Genomic DNA, 21504 nt, shown 5'->3' on the forward strand with positions numbered 1-21504 from the left:
TGATTTATTCACCATTTTGTGACCGAAACAATATTTACAAAGAAACAAATAAGAAACTCAACTCTATAATTAACTCAGTTCAAATAAACATAACTGAACTTAAATCAACGGAAATTAAGGTCAAACTGCACACAGCTACACTGACCCGACCTTTTTCTAAAACACCTGAGTTCTTCTGCTTAAATAGTCCACTTAATCAAACAATTTCTCCTCTGGACTATTCCATTCAGTAGGTAGATACGATGAACATGATTATATTCAAGTCTCTACTACTCCTCTTTACTGGCAACATGAACTCTGGTGTAATCAATACATATTATAACAATAAATCTACTTCTTCATAAACCCTCTAAAATCAACTTTATTAAATTATAAGAGTTCTTCCCATTCTGCACTTGGTCTCTTCCTGTGACCTCAGATGAACCCAGAAGCTATAAAGCAGGAAGTAAAACTACATTTCCTCCTTTTGCTTCTGGAAGACAGGTAGGTAAGGTAAGTTCTAAACAATACAAATTAACAGTTGAAATAAATAACATGTTAACTTAACAAACTTGTAGGAATTGATTTAAACCAAGATGTTATATTATATAATCTGTAAAAGTGCAAAACATAAACAAACCCGGGATAGTAGATGTTTGCCTATTGCAGATTACATGTGAAATATGGTTAAATCAAAACAAGAATGTTAACTAAGAATATGGACAAATGGTTTTCTCACCCACTTTGTCACAGCCCCCCATGTTCCTAACACACATTTTATCTGTGTGTGTGCCTGAGAGTGTAAGAGATTTTTTCTACACAAGCATTGTCACAGAGTATCAATGTGTGTGTACTGTATGGATGAATGCGGCTCTTTCAGTGGTAAATAAGATAATGTTATATAATAGTAATAACACACACACAGGCCATTGTCAAAAAGTGCCAAAAGCACTCAAACTACTCATTGAAACAGCCCAAACTTTTCTTTTTGATCTATTTTTTGAGTTAAAGGTTTTTTTCCCCAACAGCATTATATTAGTATATTTCTATATTCCCTCTGTCCCTTCTTCCCTTCATAAAGCTGTTATTAAATGGTGACTAAATATGTTTAGCCAAGCATTTATCAGTGACACTAGCCCCTTTGTGGTTTCTGTGTGTCTCATTCCTTCTATCATGTTCAAATGATTGAGGCTGGGCTCAGATCTGCTTCCACTTGACTACCTCTTGGCAATTTTGGACCAGACTTAAAACAACTGTTTGCTCCTAATCCTTTTTTTACTCTGTCACCACCCCATCACCACCATCTATCAGCCCTACACAAGTCATTTGTACTTATTCTACATTCTACACAAGGCTCTTCTCTCCAAATTGGCACATGAGTTGAAAGGGTGCCCTGATGCTGAACCCAGCTCAGTGTTTGGTTTTTCCACAAACACTGTTTTAGCCAAGCCTAGAACACGTAACACTGACATGTGACAAATCGTCTGTATGTTAGGCGTTCAGAGGCATGACAGTGGTTTGGAATACATCTATACATGCAAATGTGTTTTACGTTGTGTTCATGAATCACTTTGGAAAACACTACCTGATAGGCTTAAGGTTAAGGTTATGGTTAGAGGTAGACAGCTGGAGCACGTGTTACCACTGCGAGTGCCATTCTATTGGATTCAATTGAGAATCTGGAGTAAGCGGAAGGGTACCTTTCAGGTTACTATGAGACGCATTGGGACGTGACAAATTGTATTTTACACATTGGGAATGAGAGTGCTCTGGAAATTAAGACATACAAAACCGGCACAGCTCCATAGTATTTTTATCTAGCAAATGAATGCCTGTATTTAAGCGAAATCTGAATAAAATGACATATTCACTTCACCCATTTCTGCAAAGCTGTGCGGACGTTAACCTGCATTGAAAAAAGGCTGTATGTGCTTTAACTGCTCATTTAGCTACACTCTCCAAGCAATGGCACTGCGTATGTGAAATCCACTGTGCAAAATACCACACATTTAATTGTGAATACATTTAAGTTGAGCTTTTTAATAATGTGATTAAGGTATTTACTGTGGCGGTTAAAGGCAGATGCATTTTTTGCAGGGATGTTTAACCTTGGCCAGCAGACTTTGCTCATTTCTGACTGTTTTATGAGTTATGTTTTATACTATTCAGTTGGAGTTTGTTTGTTTTTTTAACTCCCATTCCTAGTTGATGACACATTACAAAAAATACCACCAAAATTGATGGTATGGTGGTGCAGTGGTTAGCACTGTGGCATCACATTAAGAAGGTCCTCGGTTTGGGTCTGGCAGCCTGTTCTCCCTGCATGTTGTCCCTGTGTCTGTGTGGGTTCTCTCCAAATACTGTGGCTCACTTCCACAGTTGGTAAAATGAAGTGTGCATGGTTGTTTATCTCTTTGCGTTAGCCCTGTGACAGACTGGTGACCTGTTTATGGTGTGCCCAGCCTTTCGGCCAATGATAAGCCAGGCTATGACACATACGTTTGCTCTTATACAAAAAGACTAAAGCTGCAATCTGTGCCTGCTCCACACAGCCATGAGCAAAGGTCAAACACTGCAACATCTTGTTTTCATTGCGGCGCCTCTTGTTACAGTGCATAGTTTCAGCCTGGTTCCATTTCATTTCACTCCACCACCCTGCTCTTTCCCAACCTTCGTGTAACGAGAACACTGGGAAACTGTTAAAAACTGCACCGGGGTGTGTGGGTGGCAGCATTATTATTCACTTCCCCTTGTTCTGTAAATTAAAGCTTTGGTATTGACACTAAAAACTTTTGAACTCTCTGCATTGTGAAACAGTCAATCTGCTTTCAATCCTTTGCACAAGGTTTCATTTCTTCTGAAGATGACGGACAGGAGGTGGGAGTTTCAACAAAAGCAAAAACAACTTTGCAATTGGGACCTTACAGAGACCTTATACTTTAAATTTAACAACCTTTTTGTGTGCCAGCTTTCATACTGTCAGCAGCATCTCTAACTGAACCTACAGTGCCTTACTAGAAATGAAAGTGGATAATGACCCCACGGAGAGGAGGGGGATCTGTCAAGCTATTATGATTTTAAATTCTGTGGTATGTTGGAAAAAAAATGAAGTCAAAGGGAGCATCAGCCGCATATTGCAGATTATTAGAATAGATGATTTACAACTGTAACGTTTCCTAAAACATAATATGGACACCGCTGTGCATAATCACTCATTTCTTTGACTATTATAATAAAAGAAATGTTATCCTTCAGCTATAAAACGTAATTGAAAGAAGTTTAAATGATTTTTTTGATAACTGAAAACCCCCACTTGTTTTCGTTAACTGTAATTTCTCTTTTTAAAGTCCTCTCAGTAGACTTGTGTTCTGTTTTGTTTTTTCATTTTAATTGAGAAAAGCAAGAGACTATATTTAACAGCAGGCCAAGAGAATATTTTATCAAGTCTCCCAGGGAGCTTTTCTTGATGATTAAATATATTTTTAAGCCTCACCTCTCCTTCCCGTGTCCACGATCGTCCATTCTGGGGATATTTGACCTGGGTCTGTCTCTTCTTCTGGCCTCCATCAGCAAACTTGCACAGCAAAGGCTCTGAGGGAGCTATAGAGTGAGACAAGGACAAACACATTTATAGATTAATCACCTTATAAGTAGGAGAAAGTCAAACTATATGTTTTAGGTTAAATTTAAAAGATTACACTTAAAGTGTTTTATGCTACAGCTTAAATAAACTAAAAGTTAGTTGGTCCTGAAAGCAGCACTTCAGCTCTTAGATTTATCTCAGCCACCCGTAATCCAAACATTTACACAACACTAGTTATCACCCCATCTCTTTTTAGCCCCTCCAACCATGCTTTCAAAACAGCAACGCTGACGTAGGAACAAAGCCACAGGCTAATCAATAGTGCATGGTGTGCGAGGTTCAAACAGCAAACCAAACAGGCATACTTAATACGCTAAATAACTCCACGTAGTTCGACCCATGGGTAACAGACTGCAATTGTAAGTCCTCCAAAGAAAATACTGTCCCTCGCTGGACGAGAGAAAGAAGAAATGTTTGGTTACAAATAAGACTAACTTACAGTGACCGTCCATGTCTAAGTTCACCAAGCTTAAACTGAATATACTCTCAGGGTTTGTGGAACAGAAGGAAGTTGTCAGATTGTGAGAGGATTATCCAAATAAAAATTGTTAGAAAGCAAGCAGGAGTGGACAGTTACTTCATTTTCTGGGAAATGCTTCAGAAGCCACATGTCTTATCATTAAAACATATTACCATAACATGAACCAGGACACTCAAATAAGATATCTGATGCCTTGTCTATTTAGAGGATAAACAGACGCTAATCTGTTTTATGGCAACTGTGATGCTAAGGCATATTTCTTAGACTTTCCAGCTGCAGTTTAACCAACTGCAGCCAAAAACATGTACCCTCCACATTTTGCTTCACATATTTGACTGATTAAGTAAAGAAATTTGCATGACTATTTACATTGTAGATTCTCATAGAAGGCATCAAAACTATGAATGAACACATATGGAGTTGCGTAGTAAAAAACAAAATTGATTTTAGATTCTTCAAAATATCAATCCTTTGCTTTGATCACTCTTGGACTGTTGCTTCTCTTTACTTGGCTGATTGGTTCTTGCTATAATATTAATTCTACCATTCAAATAGGACTGACAGCTGTGTACCAAGCTGACTTCTGCACAACACAACTGACGGTGCTAACCCCATTAAGAAGGCAAGAAATTCCACAAGTGAACCCTGATAAGGCACATCTGAAGTGAAAACCATTTCAGGTGACTACATCAAAAAAATCATTGAGAGAAGTCCGACAGTTTCTTTGAGGAATCTACAACATAAAACAAATTTAGAGTTATTTATTACATTTTTCTTTGCTACATAATTCCATATATGATTCATGTATTTAATGTCTTTAGTAAGTATCTACAATGTAGAAAGTAGTAAAAATAAAGAAACAACATTAAATGAGAAGGTGTGTCCAAACTTTTGACTGGTAGTGTATATATATAAAATACTCCATGATTTAAAAGCCATTAAGCTTGTATTTACCCTAAAGAAGACAAAGATCAAACAAGAACGACCCGCCAACAAATACAACTGAAGTAAAGTCCTGGCAAAGGGGCAAACCCATTACTGCTGTTCACAGACTCCAAGTATTTTTTTTTAACCTTCGTTTAACTAGGAAGTAAAATTGACATTAACGCCATCTTTTTGTGAGACTGTCCAGGACTGACATAGGCAGATTTAACCTGGCATGTTATTTTGTTTTATTCTCTCCCCAGTGGTGACCGAAATGAGCTCACCCACAGAAAATGTATACAAGCACAGAGGGTTGAACCCAGAGCTCTGGCTCTGAGGCAACAGTGCCCAAGCATTCACTCGTGGCTTTAGATTCTTAAAGTCTTAAAAATTTGCATATTATTAATGACTATGTTAATTCATCCAACTAAATCTAGGTAACTGAAAGTAATTTTTCCGAACTCTTGAAATATAGCTTTAAATATGTTCTTCAGTTAAATCCATCCATACATCAATTTTCTGCTGTTTATACAGGTGCTGCAGAGGCAGAAATTTAAGCAGAGATGCACAGGCTTTCCTCTTCCCAGAAACCTCCCCAAACTCTCCTTGGGGGAAACTGGAGCATTCCCAAGCCAAAGAGATACAATCTCTCCAGCGTATCCTGGCTCAACCCCAGGGCTTCCTCCCAGCTGGACCAGGAGTGGGCACTCCAACCTTTGAGATTGAGTACCACAGCATCACACTTATGCTTATTCTCATGCTAAGCGCTTCTTATTTGGCGTGAGGTGCTCCAGTGCAGTGAGGTATTTGCTTCATAAAGCCAAAGGAACCACAATAAAAAAAATAAAAAAAAGCAGAAATGAGACCGTAAGACCACCTTACCCAACACAGTCTCCACTATTTGCGGTTAAAAAAAATTAATCCAGAAGCACCTTTATTTGGGCAAGTATCTAAAGGCTAAGGCCAGCCACCCGGCCAGAGTCTTGAGGTACTCCCAAGACCTGGCTCCAGAATAGGGCTCCCAGTACCCAGAGGTTTTCTTCTTTGTAGGGATCTGGCTCATCACCTAGGCCCAATGTGCCTTAACCTCCTAGGACCTGGCGTCCACATATGTGGACATCATATTTTAAGTTATTTAAACCAAAACATTTAATTTTGCTCTACTAGGGCCTGATATCCACTTACGAGGACATTATACTGCTGCTGTTCTATCAAAATTTTAAACGAATATCCTCATATGCGGCTCTCATTTTTCTTAGGAACAAAAATCAGGTAAAAAAAAAAAAAAAAAGAAAAAAATCTGGTAATTCTTTGTTTTTACATTCATTGGGTCCCAATCAGCCCAAATATCAAAGAGAAATTAAAAATGCATGCCATGGAAGAGTTCAGGTCTTAGGAGGTTAAGAGACTCTACCGAGGGCATATTGCCCTTGAAAGCACTAGGAACTATTCTTCGAGGTTGCATCTCAACTTTATATATGTTGTGTTGGCATACAGAGCAATTTTGTCAGTGTCCAAACATTTCCACATGCAACTGTAAATCTGTCACACAGCCACCACGGCAAATGTACTTTCTTTCTAGGATGCAAAAACTCTGAAGTGCTATACTGCTTCAGCAGAGGCAAACTGTTGGGACAAGTCTTCTATTTAGCTTGTAAAGACTACTCTAAACCCTCAAACTGAATAAGTTACATACTTCTATGCACTCTTAACCCTTAACCAGCCGCATACCTTTATGCAATGCCTCTGTTTTTTATTTTATTTTAATATATCCACAAAGTGAGGTTTTAACTTACTGATCCATCTTTGAAGAGGCTATAAGCTGGCACTCTGAAATTACTGCCAAATAGGATAAAATGGCAAAGAAAGTGAAATCATCATCACTGTGTGTAGTATAGAAATTTTTTAAAGAAAAGCAAAACAACAACAAAAAACCAACTGCAAATTGCAATATCTTGAAGCTGGTACTGACTCACACATTATGAATGCCAGAATAAACTATGCAATTATCTTGCCTACTTCAAGAAAAATATTTCTTCATCTTAGTAAAGTGAAAAATGAGAAGAGGTATTCTCAGTGGAGAAAACCATTTAGAGCTTAAAGACTGAGATGAGAGTTCTTTAGAATGCCTGGGGCCATGACGGGCACTCTAAGGGTAATGATATAAAGACACATTTCCATTTGATTATAACACATTTAGAAGAACTTTTTCATTCAACTATGTTAACTTGATTTTGTCCAACAGGTCACATGGCGTGGCCTTCTGTTATCATCCTTTGCTTTTCATCTTTCTGAATCAATCTGCTTCTCTTTGTCTTTTACCTGCTCTGCTTCATGCATTAAATGACCTTTACTTTTACTAAAATCACAGATAGTCACACGGATGCAACAATGGATGGACTGAAGATATTTGGGAAAAAAAGAAAAGTGGAAGACGTCAGTTCACCTACCACAAAAAGTTTAAAGTTATTTATAATCAATTATGATCAAAAATAGTTAAAAATTATCACATTTATATTTTTGATTAGACATAATAACTAACAAAAATACAATCATAAATTATAAGTTATTTCTTATTAGACATGTGTCCTGTGATTTCTATTTTTTAATGTGAAAAGCTATCTACCATTAACACTGGCACTCAGTCACAATTTTAAAATAAAGGCTGCATTTGTTATTTTTTTCCGCTCACAGCTGTGACAGACAGAAGGCCATGCTATTGATGGCAGATAATTTATCAAGTTTATATTTGCGATACTTTGTCTGTGTTTTATAAAGACAAACACTTCAGTTGATTGAAAATAATTATACATTAATTATGTGTGTTTTGAAACTTTCTTTTTATTTTCCAGCTTTAGCACAGTTTGTTTTCTGGCACAACAGATGAAAACGAGTTTCTTTTATTGTTAGAATTAGTAATTAAAAAATAAGTACGTAAACATGAGAATGGAGAATTGTAAAGCATAGATGTCGTCACCCATAGATGTGACAGCTGGCTGCTAAAGGATGAAAAACAATCTTTTAATCTCAGAGTTTTTCTTGATATTCCTAACAGCAACATGACAACAAGATATTCCTGTGAGGTAACTACAGGAGTTGCAGTGACCTTATTTAGTTGGGTTTATTTTAAGGCCCTGAAAGCAGCACACATTTTATCCACACAGACTTAAAAATGTAAAACATTTTTTGCTGTCAGCTGTTTATATACCTGATCTTATGAAATGACTCAAACATTAAACACAGGCCAGCTGCTGTGGGCCACTGTTTGCAAATGCATATGCATCAGTAAAGTTAGACCGATTTGGCTGCATCAGTGCTATGGAGCTGCTGCAGGGGTTGAATATATTAATCTGGGGAAACAAATTGGACAGTTTCAGAAGCAGTGGTTTTTGTTTTTATAGATTTTGTTCACTTTTGCCATCTCATTGGATACCTGGAGTGTAACCCTATTAAACCCCAGGTATCAATGATTTCATAATTCTGCCAAACAAACAAAAATAATAAAGAACAAAACTACCATAAAACACAAGTGAGATTTACTGGAACTGTGGAAACTAAGCAAATCCAATTATGTCAAATGCCTGGATTTATACTTTTATACTTATATTTTGCATTGATTGAAACTGTATGTGCAGTATATACAGGGTGTTTCTGGTAAGAGTCGAGTTTTGCCAGGAGGTAGGTAACACTGTGCCTGGTTAATGTAGCGCAATCCATTGCCATTTCCTGATTACCGGACAGAGAGAGAGAAACACCAGAAGCAGCACTCAAACTTGGACAAACTGCTTCACACATGAATATCTATAGATTGACATCTGCTGAACAACTAACAACGTAACAATAAAAAGATCCTAGTTATTTTTTTCCAACATGTTTTTTTAATTAGAAAAAAAAAAATCCCCATTGCTTCCAGTGGAGAGTCGATTTATGCCAAGCTGCTTGGCTTGTAATTTGCTCAAGGAACTTTTTATGATTTTATGGCTGTGTCAGTGTGTGCCTGCTTGAGTGAAGGAGCACAGAGCCAATAGCGTTCATATCATCCTGTAGACAACTGTTGACAATTTTTACATCTCATTTACTTAAGCAAATGCTCGATCCTCTTTGCAACAGTGTCTACAAAATAAGGTGACATGAAAAAGAAATGCAGACATTTACTTTCCGACTTGTTATTTTAATAGGAAACAGAACATATGAATGTCCATCAGCATGTTGGAAGTTGGGAAAACTGCCAAACTCGCTATGCATATAACAAAAACATTACGTGACAATAAGTACAGATGTAAACTGTTCAAAATGTCAAGTTAAAAGTGGTCAGCATTAAACCACAACTTGGGATAAAATTATTTTCTGATTCTAAAATTCGTATAATTACGGCCATAATTAGAACCTGCAAAACAAAGCAATCGCAAAACTGCGACATGGGTAACTTGCAACTGGTGGGTTGCACAAGAGGTATATAAGGCAAAAAGCATTTTGCTTCCCAATAAAAACAAATAATAAATAAATAAAATAAACCCAAAGTTCACCAAAATGATTAGGTCCACACCAACTCGGGTCAGAAGAATAAAGGGTGAGTTGTTGACATGTGTGACGTAGGCCACTGCTTATTAGGAGAAAAACAGCAAGCATACTGTGAAGCATGTCTTTAGAAATGTTATAGTTTGGGGTTTCTTTGCTGCCCGAGGAACCGGATAAATTACTGTCACTGATATGCATATCAAAGAGTACTTGAAGATAATGTTAGACTGTCTGACAATTGCAATCGAACCAAAAGTGCTCTTTCAATAGCATAACGATCCTACGAACAGCTCAAACAGATAAAATGTAAGGTTGTGAAAAGGCACGCCAAGCATGGACTTTAAATAGAAATGTTACATGGAGGTTCAAAATAAGCAGTATGTACAAGAAAAATCTCAAATATTTCACAACTGAAGGAATTTCAGAAAGCTTCTGCCTGAGCAAATGGCTACAAGAAAATATTATTAATCTTATAAAGGGGGCAATACTGGCTTATGACGGCCAGGGGATACTTACTGTTCCACAAGAGAATATTTATTCATTTAGTGTAAGTTATTAAAAAAGGCTGTCCATGGATGTACTGATGTATTTTTTTTTTTTTTAAATACGGTAAGCACAAATTTGTAAAACTGGTCTTGCAAACCAGAATTTCAATGGAGCACCAAGTTTAAAGGATTGTCACTGGCTATCTATTTGGAGGTAAATCAACGGCTTACCTCCAAAATATTACATGGGTCTCTTATCATTTCTAATCTGTAAGTGACTGTGGTAAGACACACACAGCAAATATAACAAAATTAATGACTTACTGCCCCTACCAGTACTCGTGTGTAGCACTAGAATATACAATATAAAAAAGCCAAAGAAATGTAAATCACTGCATTATCAACACACTATATGAAAAAAAAGTAAAGAAAAATATGAAATTGTAATATTGTAATGTACTAGTTTCAGGAGACGCCTGAATGAGCAGAATTATGATATTGTGCATTTCTCCTGGGGAGGAAAAAATGTGCACAATACACTTTGCAAATCATTTTATATTCATTCACGAGCACAACGTGACAAGTCATAAATAGTGAAGATGATAATGACAATAATGAATGTTATTTATTCCAGGGAGGTGAATCTAGCCGCCACTCAGTCAGGGGTCAACAAGTGCAATACATCAAGAGACAAGATTACCTGTAGGAAAAGCAAATAAAAGTGGTGCACCACATTAATTATTCAGCTTGCTTTCATAGCTTCGTTTCCACAATCTGTTGTATTTCACAAGGGTGCTTTAAAAGAAAGGAGGACACTTTTAATTGCTAGTTTGACCCCTAATGTTCGCTCTCCTCGCTCTATAAGACACAATGTGTTGAATTTATGATGAATTTGGGTACAGCTGTGTCAGATCCTTTTGGGCATATCAAATTACCCAACGCTGTCATAAACAAATGCTTGGATATTTGGTTTAGATTGTTATCTTATTTATTTGTTTTTTTTTTAACAGGACATGGGGGTGATGCAATAAAATGCAATTCAAATCCATTGACAATAAAAAAAAATGTAGTAATTGCTGAATTCAGGAGTAACTTGAAGCCCCTTAACCAAAACAACAACATTCTTTTTTCTTAAGGCTTTTTTCCTTATAAGCATAGAGCAGGCAGATAGGAGAAATATAGTTTTGTATGAGAAATCTCAGCTCAATTTCTTAGGTTTCAGGGGGAGGCATGAATGACTCTAATTAGAATCTGTGTAGGAGCTGTTACTTGCCTCAGCAATTTAAGAAACCACTGAGAAAAATCCCTTATAGCTAGTTAGTAGAGCTATCATTTAAATAACTACATGTCAAATCCCTCCCTTATACTGTTACTACTACTAACAACAATAGTAATCAATTAATTTTCTTATGTTTATAAATTCAGGATTGCAGTGTAGCTGAAGCTGAGCTGTGGGCTGAGAGAAGGCACCGGACAGGTCACCAGACTTTGGAAGTATTACACTTTTGAGAGACAATGGGTCATACACACACACACACGGCCAATTCACCTAACACAAATATCTTTGGACTGTAGGAGGGAGCCAGCCCTGGAAGAAACCCAACCATGTAAACTCCATAAAGAAAGGTCACAGCTGGCTGGTGGATTCGATCCTAGTACTTTCTTGGTTGGAGGCATGTTTTATATATTTTTACTGTCCATCTTACGGGTTAAACTACACTACATGTTCATACTCGTCCATTGAAACTATGAAGCTCCCTGCACACACTGTTTTTTTTTTTTGTTGCTAATCTTGATGGCAGCTGTGGTGGTTTGAAGCACTGGTGACTTTTACACACTAAGCACCTCAGCACTTGGTGATTGTGTAACTCTACGTGGTGTGCCACTTTATGGCTAAGCTACTGTAGTTCCTAAACACTTTAACATAGCACTTACACTACTTAAAATTGATTATGCAATAAGAGAAGAAATGTCACAATTTTATTGCAACAGTGCCATCCTCTTTCAGTACCACACTTAGATTCAGTGACCCATTCTTTCAAAAAAGCTTGTAAAAGCAGACTGCACTGGTAGGGGTTTGAGTCTGTAACCATGTGAAAGCAACTGAATTAAGAGCTAAAGCCCATTACTTTTATCCATACAGTGTACTATCAGTAAAAAAGTCATAGATCTTTTTCTTTTAATTCAAAGAGTTTTTACTATGAGCAGCATATCTGAGCAAAGTCAGTCTGTGAAAACTTGTGTATATATTCTTTCTCTAAACTGCCCCCCTGAAGTTGCTTTTGGATGAAATCACATGTTCTTAAGGATTATTTTGTGAAACTATGAGGCATTCACAGAGTGAAGCTGCACAGAATGTTAAAACTGTTTTACAAATTACACCTTTGTTTAAATTTTTTTAAATTCAAGTATTTCAAATTACTCTCTGCAAACAGAGTTATTATTTAAACTACATAATTATACTAGGCCTGATCCTTTTATTGCAGAGAAGACCACAGGACCTCAGTCCTTTTACTAAAAAGCTTGAATTCTTAGTGTTACAATCTGGACTTTACTTTGAGTTGGTTTTTAACTGCAACTGGCGATTTTGTGTGTGCAAAAAAAAAAAAACTTTTAAACTGCAAGACAAGAGTTGGGTGTTATTTTGAACAAAACTAACAAATTATTTGATTTGTCAACTTTTAGGGTTTTTATATTTATCCTTTGTTTTTGTTTTATTGTTATTCTGAGATGATTCTCACCTTCATCCGTCAGAACAATGTGCAAACTAAACTACTCAACAACCGAAACTAAAAGGACCCAGCCACCCACACACTGAGCTACTATGATTTGTGTGTTATTGTGTCAGTGTGTGTTTGTTTTACTAGAACTCGGTGTTACTAAGCAAGTACCTGCCAAGAGCTACATGATAAGGGAAAGTAATTACAGGGGAAACAGAAACATTACAGTGGTCAGAAGATACAAGTGCATGTTCTCACACACACACACACACACACACACACGGGATTTATTTGTACTCATTAGTTAAGACTTGCAGCAGCAATCACCGTGCAGTTGTTTGACTACAGTTTTCTTCTGTTAAATACAACCATTGCAACATGTTATCCATCCAATGCAAAAACACACAACTAAAGGAAAAAAATGGCAACAATATCAGAAACATAGTGCATAAATAAAAATAATAAAAATAATTGCCTCTTAAACCTAATAACATAAGCCTTTCACATCACTGTATAGGCCAACTCTTCTGTGCAGAATTGTTTGAATTCAGCCACAGTGAAAAGTTTGAGTATGAACCGCCTGTTTAAGTTCATGCCACAGCATCTCAGTAGGATTTAAGTCCAGCCTTGGACTAGGCCACTCTAAAACCTTTATTTTGCCCCTTTTTTTGAAAATCCATTCAGAGGTGAGCTTGCTGGTGTGTTTTGGATCAGCGTCCCTCCTATTTAAGGGACGCTGTGCATGAGTTTCAGGATACAAACCAGACATTTTCTGCCGCTCAGGGGCACGGTTCAAGTTTTCTCCATTTTGGGATAAACCAACTGTGGTTTGCGGAAAACTCAAAGCCTTAGAAATGGCTTTGTTACCCTTTCCAGACTGACAGAAGTCAACGATTGTTTCTCGGGGGTTCTTCAGTTTCTTTACATCGAGGTGTTGCTTTTTGAGATCTTTTAGCCACTTTGCCACACAAATTCTTTTTACGTGGTTTCTTGATTTATCATAATTCATGTTTTAAGGGGTTTGTTTGCTGATCTGATATGTTTAAGTTAAAAAAAATATACAAAAGTATAAGACATGAAGCGCTTTTTCACAGCGCTGAATGTGCATGTTTGATTGTGTCTGTATTTAGGTGAATGCAGTGGGGTTGAAAAAAAAAAGGCTTTTATTGATCTGAAATAAAGTTTGCAATCTGTGGCATTTTATGTTCAGCCAACAGGACTTGTTCATAAGTAAAAAGGTGGGTGGCTTGTACTGTGAACAGTGAATCACATACTGTTACCAGTTGCTGAAGCTGTGGGATATTGCAAACTGCGGTAGGGCACTAAAGAAACTGTTCAAACTCCAGCAGGGCAAACATACATTTATTTCAGCTCTGGCTAGAGGGACACATGGGAAGAAAAAGGAGGGAAAGAAAAGTATGAGGGAGGATGAAAGGTTATTCTCGATATACCTGGTTAGGTGCAGAAAAAATTATATTGATCTTAGCTTTGATGCTTCTAAGCCACGCACCAGTCTTTAGGCAAGTAGAAAGACTTAGCTTATGAAGACAATAAGGGGTCTATTATATGAGTGGGAACAAATCCTTCAAATGGGAAAAAATTTATTTAAAATAAAATCCAATCCATTAGCAAATATAGGAAGTCACTCAGTTGGAAAATGGGATCCAATCCCCAAATGTGGCTAAATGAAGAATCCACAAGAGGCTGAAATAAGAAGTATGTATTTGTAACACTGTTACCAAATTGCAAAAACAGCCAGGTAGGTCAAACAACGTAGGCAAAAAAGTAGAGGGTTCAATAAATGTTCAATAAGACAAACAACCAAATGGATTCAAAATAAAAGGAGAAAAAAAAAAAAGAATAAAAAGGGATGTTAACTCCACTGTCATAAACATTAACAGACATAGGGAACAAAATGTGAACGTATTCAACTTACTAATATGAAACAGCCTTTTAGTCACATAAGAATAAAATGTATTGAGGCTGAGATGTATTTAATGAGGCATTATGCAAAGGTGGAAGCAAATATTTTGCAAATATCAGAACCTGATGGCATCATTGTTATTTGGTCTCCGTTTCAAAAGCAGCACATTTTTACACCCATACTTGTGTCTGAGTGTTAAATAGTGCCTTGAAAAAAACATATGTAAGATTACAAGTCCCACAGTGCAATACTTCCACACAATCTTTTTCTCAGTAAAGCATCATTCAGTTTTTCCTCTATTATCAGGAACATCAAATAAAATTCAGTTTCCATTTATGAAAGCATTGAGCCGCTTCACCAGTGAATAGGGACTTAATGCCTCATGATCTTACGAGACATTTAAGGCTCCATGCATTTTTAAAGCTCTCTGATTATTATAAAAAACTACTGAATGATAACATGCTAACTCTGAGATTTGGATTTGGTTCATTCTTGTCCCGTTTGTCTAATCATTAAAGGAAAGCAGGACAAATAGAGCTATTAAAACTACAACAGTATACGCCATATCAAACAGTGCAAGAGGATGACACAGAAGGATTAGATAAGGAGAAAAAAAAAGGGGGGGTGACCACTGAGTGAACAAGAAATGTCACTGGACCAGTACAAATAGTGAGCGATTAGGATGTGAATAGTGTGTTGAGAGAGAAAAGACTTCCACCGCTGAATCCAAAGGAAACCGTGTGTTTGAAGTCAACATTGAAATGGTCTTCAGATTTCTTTACATTAATTTTTTTCAAATCAGCACTGATTTTAAATTTGTCAACATTTATTAAAGTTTAATCGTGTCAAGCTTTAATATAAAGGATAAGGAAGAAGAAGAAACAGAATTATGTTTTCACCTCACAGTATGGGGACATAACATTATCAAATGTTAACATAGAGCAAACACTCCTGTCTGTACTTAATTTACACCTTAGATGAGAATGTCAAATTTGTGGCTGATGATTAGGGGTAAAGATGTTTACAGCTTAATAAATACCTAAGGAATCTAATCTGTGAAGCCACTTTGCAAACCGCATCCACCTTTCATGCCATGTCCGTCATATCAGAGTCATATCAGATGCCTGCTGTGCTTCTGATATTCTGTGCTGTGTCTTAATGGTGTGGTTCCCAACTGCACAATAACTGGGAGAGATCCTTGAGATCAACCACAAGTTTCAAACCAAGGATCCTCTTCCTGTGAGGTGATAGTACTAAACACTACATCCCTGTGTGTTCTCTGGTAAAATAACAATGAACATCTTTTTGATCTGCAAACCCAGACTCTTTGAAATTCTAAATGAAATGTAAATAGAGCGAGACCAAAGTATAAACAAAAAAAAAATAGGAGTCAAAAATCTATGAACTTTATGGTAAAACGGGCTAACAGAAGTCCTGGTCATATGATCAATGTAAGCATTCATTCTGAAGCTTAAGAGTTAAATATTACTGTTGGCTGTCTGTACCTCAGTCTAAGAAGCAGAGACTGTGGTATGAATCAGAGAAATACAGGCAAAAATCCATACACATCCTCGTTCAGTGACATGCATGGATATTGTTGACTACACTGCACCAGCATAGATGCTTTAACCTTTGATGACATTTTTTAAGGCAACAAGTATAAGTAATAAGCAGACAAACAACAAAACAAAGTACAAAAGCCTGTCATAATGTCACAGCAGCATCTTTGGAAATGTTACAGACTGTCAGTGACACAGAACATAAATCTACAAAACCTGGCTCTGGAGAGAACAAAAGACTTTTGTTCTTAAGTATTAAACGAATAAGCACAGTATGTGTGTCAAAGTCTTTTGTGGATGAGTACACAGGCGGACGGGTTCTCCCAATTTCAGCGGTGTGGGAGTGCAGTAAAATTTAAGCATTCTATACACATCCAAACACATGTGCGCACACACAGACAACAGATGTATAAAATGAGTAAACGGAGTAGATAACCCCGGCAACAACAAGCAATACATCTCTTTCAGCGTAGAGGTCAGTGACTTGGTGGACTTAGAAACTGTATTTGAATGCAAGACTTGCACTGTAAACTAAGAGCTGACTATGAACTCAAAGTGTACAATCACCTTGTAAAAGCTGATACGTTCCACTGCAGTATTCACTTTCCTTCTTGTCTTGGTGCTTTACTGCTTAGGAATTACACTCATTTTTATGAGTAAACAGGACTATCTCACAATTTTAAATACTTTAAAAAATATTATTTTTAATATTGGATATAACTGTATGAATAATAATTTTTAAAAAGATTTGTTAAACTGACCTATGATTGTTGATCACACATATTTCAAAAGAAATTGATTCATCATGTTGACATACAGTGAATCAAAAATTATAATATCACCTATATTGGCTAGTTTGTATTTGATGTGATTAGAGTGACAAGGTATACACCCACTTTCTTCTCCCGAAAGAACCTTTTTTTTTTTACTCTTACAGATATGTTGTTGACTTACAGAGCTATCCAGCAGTGGACCAAAACGTTATTACACATTCACCAACAGGGGACTGCTGAGCAAACAGAGGACATCTTCTCCTTCCCTTCTTGAACATGCCATAAATCACACTAAAAATCACGCTTAAAACCCTCTGGTGACGTTTTAATTTTGGTCAGGAGGAGACCGGCAGGTGTGTGAATGTTAAAGAGTATGCACAGCAGTGCCTCTGCAGGCTGGAGAAGCTGGATTTTAATGACCCGCTCAGACACATTGTTTATTCGTACATATTTTGTTTGAATGGGTATCTGCCCCAGGGAGGCTATGAGACCCCAGAGCTGATATTTAACATTTTGCTTACTAAGGGGAGACAGACTTTTTGTGCACGGTTAGATATTATCTTTTTGTAACAAAATATAAAGGATCAACTTCAGTCTATGGCTCAACTAATATTAAAATAAATGAGCTACACAGAATACAGACAAAAAATGAAGTCTTAAAATTAAAAAAAAAAAGACAAGGAAAAGAAACTCAGAAGCAAAAAAAACCAAACAGAACAGACGTACCGACACAAAAATTCTAACATACATTCACAGCTCATCAAGGAAAGAACTTAAAAGAAGTCAATTCAGTTCATCCAAAAATCGTTGTCTAAATTGAGGCTAAAAACTTGGTGAACTTTATAGCAACACTGCATAAGAGAGAGAAACATAAGCATAGTTCCTGATGAAGTTAGCAATGCACTTAAGTTCAGTCCCAACCAATCGACTTAAAATGTACACTGTTTAGCTTTTAGCTGCTTTTAAAAAAAAAGTAAAACTAAGTTGTGGGCTGCACACGCACCTGAAAATATTACAGGTTTAAGAAGGACTACAGAATTGGGTGTTATACTGGATTAGTAATATGAGCAGCTCCTTTCACTTTGTGCATGATAATTTTATCCATAGTTAGCAAGAAAATGCTTCATGTTACTCAAATATGCATCAATACACACTGAAGTATCATTAAATATATTGTAATTTGTCACATTAACTGTAGGCAAAAGTTAATAAATGTATAAATTATTAACATAATAATCCATTGTGGGATTCCTCTTTGCAGCTTTGATTAAATGGACCGAGGCAACAATCTATAACTGTGATTACTTTGACAGTATATAATCTGAAAAAAGTGTTCTCAGCTTCGCCATGGAAACCAACTTGCAAAGTCTTGTGATTTTCACTGTATTAATTATTCTTATACGAAGAGCTATGATGTTATTTTTCTGTCAAAGACGGACAGAGGCTGCAGACAGAAGAAGGAATGGATACATCTTTAATTTGCTATAAAATTACACAACTATACCACACAATACACAGTGCATGTGTGTGCCGTGCTGCCAGAGTACAAATCCCTCTGTCTTTGAATTCCCTTTAGTACACCATACCTTATCTTTCTGTATCTTAATCTTGTCTCTGAGCTTTTTTCCCTTCAAATACCGTGACATCCTCAGTCAAATCCTGATCATTTTCTTTCTCCTCTTTTTTCATGTCACCTATCTGTCTAGTGATATCCCTCCAGCCCACCCTTTTCAAATGTCTTCAGCTCAGAGTTAAAAAGGCATCAAGTTTTTGCTGTTTATTGAGGGAAAATGTGGAGACAGATTGTTTGCCTTGGGAGATGCTTGTCTGATGTTTGTACATGTGCCTCATTGCGTGTGTGCCTCAGTCTGCATCTTGTTCAGAGAAAGAATTAATGACTCACATCTTCCTGCTAAATACGCTCAAGGAAGTTCAACGAGTGGGGGAGAAAAAACTTTATCAGTTGCATTGACCGTGAGTTGGATGTAGACTGACATTGTAATACCAAAAGGTGCATACAGCTATAGCATGACTGCAACTATAAAATCTGCCATAAACTCATGAAAAACTGCTGAAAAATTCCATAACGCTGACTTTGATTAAAAAAAAATGTGACCACACAACTTTGTCAGCTTTCTGACACAGTTCTTTTCTCAACAATACACATTGAAATTTTATCAAAGATGGATAACGTTCAGAGTCTACGGGCAGGATTTGTAATCTCAGTCTCAGAGTGACACCTACCAGTCATGCCTGGAGGGGTTTTCAAAAATTTCCCATTGAAATTTTGAATCACCACATCACACTTCTCTGTTGACTCCATCCTGGGATAAAGAAAAATAAAAAGAAGAACTTTAGGACAATTGCTACAAAATACAGAAGCTACAATTCTGCTTAGTTCAACATGCACAAAAGGTACTGAGGTAATCCATCCAGATATAAGTGCAGTCTTGTAAGTGCCTTCTGGTTTATGCATCTTGATTATCTATGAATGCCTGAGAAAAAGGCCTTAGGTAGGACTGTGCATGTCTGTGTGTTTGTGTGTCTGTTTTCTATGGGGTTTCCTCTCCTTTGTCCCAGTTTAAAAGCTCCATTCAGTCTGATCTGTTGTGTGTCATGTCCTCTTTGTCTGCCCCTATTCAGCTCTGCTCACCCAATCACAGCTCAATGACTAATTGCCTGCTTGGCAAGCAAAAGCCAGTGTGTCAGTCTGTGTGTGTGTGGAGAACAGCAAAACGGTGACGGTGACTGAAGAGTTAGAGGCTGTGTGTGTGTGTTCGGGATGTGAACACGCATGACGGTGTGGGTCATGGGTTTTGTTCATGTAGCCAGTGACCCTGAATGTAGCTGACTTCACTCTAATCACTGACACACTCTAGGATGCAACTGAGAAGGCCCCCCCTCCATATACACACACATTCAAAGTGGATCTGTACAGCTAAAATACCTTCAGCTGCAAATGGAAACGAATCAGCTCAGGATCACATTGTAATTATCTTAAAGAATGTGGATTATAGTAATTATATTAACAATTTTTTCATTCTGTGCCCAATATGTAATTATAGCAATCAGAATAAACATATGGTCGATAATTCACAAGTGAGTTTTTTCCCTCAGTGAACTTTAAGGCAGTGCAGTAATATCTAATATTTAAAAAAATAAAATAAAATCAAAGCTAGTAGTGGAAAGCATAATCTCAGTAACTCAAGAATCCCAAGTATCCTGCGGTACCTGGCAAAGCCAACTCCTCTGCTAAGGCCATTGGCATCCCTCAGTATCCGCGTGGAAATGACGTGACCAAAAGGCTTCAGCATGTTCTCCAACTCCTGCTCATCCATCGACACAGGCAGGTTAGATATGTAGAGATTGGTGGGGTCCTGCTCCTGTTGCTGTGAAGAGAGAGGGGTAGAGGGTGAACAATCAGTGTCAATTCAAACCAGAAAAGAGCAGATGCATCTGTTTTACAGTAATGTGCAAAGGATGTCATATTTTGCTTCCAAGGAGGCAGATGTTCTTGTCGTTTTTTAAAGTGGTTTTGAGCAACAGGGCTTTCTTGAGGGTCTTTCAAAGTTTCAAAAGTGGACAGTGGCTGTTTTTTCCACAAATTTTCTCAGTCCAGTCCTTGTACTTCACCTTTTCTTAGGAATGTTTTTTAAGCCACTTACAAATGACATGAATGTTCAAGCATAAAGGAATCAAGCTAAACAAGTGAGCCAGTGTTGTGTCCTCTATCTACATCTAACAGGCAACTTGGCAAACAACCACTTTTAAATTTGTATGTTTAGGCACTTATCTGGTAGCAGCCTGCTGCAATAAACAAGGTGGTAAGTAAGTAAGTAAGTAAGTAAACTTTATTTATTAAGCGCTTTTCGCAGACAGACAATCACAAAGCGCTGTACACAAATATTAAAATAAACAGTAAAATCAATAAACATTATATACAATGTAAAAGATCAAATATAAATAATGTAAAAATATAAAATATGTAGATCAACGAAAGGCTTGTTTGAACAGAAGGGTTTTTAACTGTTTTTTGAAAGAATCCACAGAGTCAAGCAAACGTAATTGTAGTGGCAAACTGTTCCACAGCCTTGGTGCAACAGACTGAAAGGCTCTGTCCCCTTTTGTCTTCAGTCGTGTACGGGGAACAACTAAGAGACTCTGAGTCTGTGAGCGAAGATGACGAGCAGCAGTGTATTTTATAAGAAGCTTGGATAAGTAATCTGGAGCCTGGCCATTTAGTGCTCTGTATGTTAAAACAAGAATTTTAAAGTGAATTCTAAACTCTATTGGGAGCCAATGTAAAGAATATAAGATAGGAGTAATGTGAACACGCTTGGTAGAGCGAGTCAGTAATCTGGCTGCTGCGTTTTGTATGGCTTGGAGGCGAGAAAGAGATGATTTATCCAAGCTAGTAAACAGGGAATTACAGTAGTCTAATCGTGATGACACAAAAGCATGAATGAGTTTTTCCAATTCAGCTGAGGAAACCATGTGT

General features: G+C 37.2%; 1 protein-coding gene across 3 annotated transcripts in view; it reads right to left on the reverse strand.

The window, feature by feature from the left end:
- The window catches only part of rbms3 (RNA binding motif, single stranded interacting protein), a 129939-nt gene that overhangs the window by 18573 nt on the left and 89862 nt on the right, over positions 1–21504 (reverse strand). For all 3 annotated transcript variants that reach the window (XM_087848039.1, XM_087848041.1, XM_087848038.1), the window contains exons 5-7: positions 20238–20395; positions 19251–19330; positions 3473–3579 (exon numbers count right to left, since the gene is read on the reverse strand). In XM_087848039.1, coding sequence (XP_087704165.1) covers positions 3473–3579; positions 19251–19330; positions 20238–20395 — 345 coding nt within the window. The remainder of the gene's footprint in view (positions 1–3472; positions 3580–19250; positions 19331–20237; positions 20396–21504) is intronic.

The sequence above is a fragment of the Neolamprologus brichardi genome, chromosome 11 (assembly GCF_056152115.1).
Source record: "Neolamprologus brichardi isolate AB-2024 chromosome 11, ASM5615211v1, whole genome shotgun sequence".
Taxonomy (NCBI): domain Eukaryota; kingdom Metazoa; phylum Chordata; class Actinopteri; order Cichliformes; family Cichlidae; genus Neolamprologus; species Neolamprologus brichardi.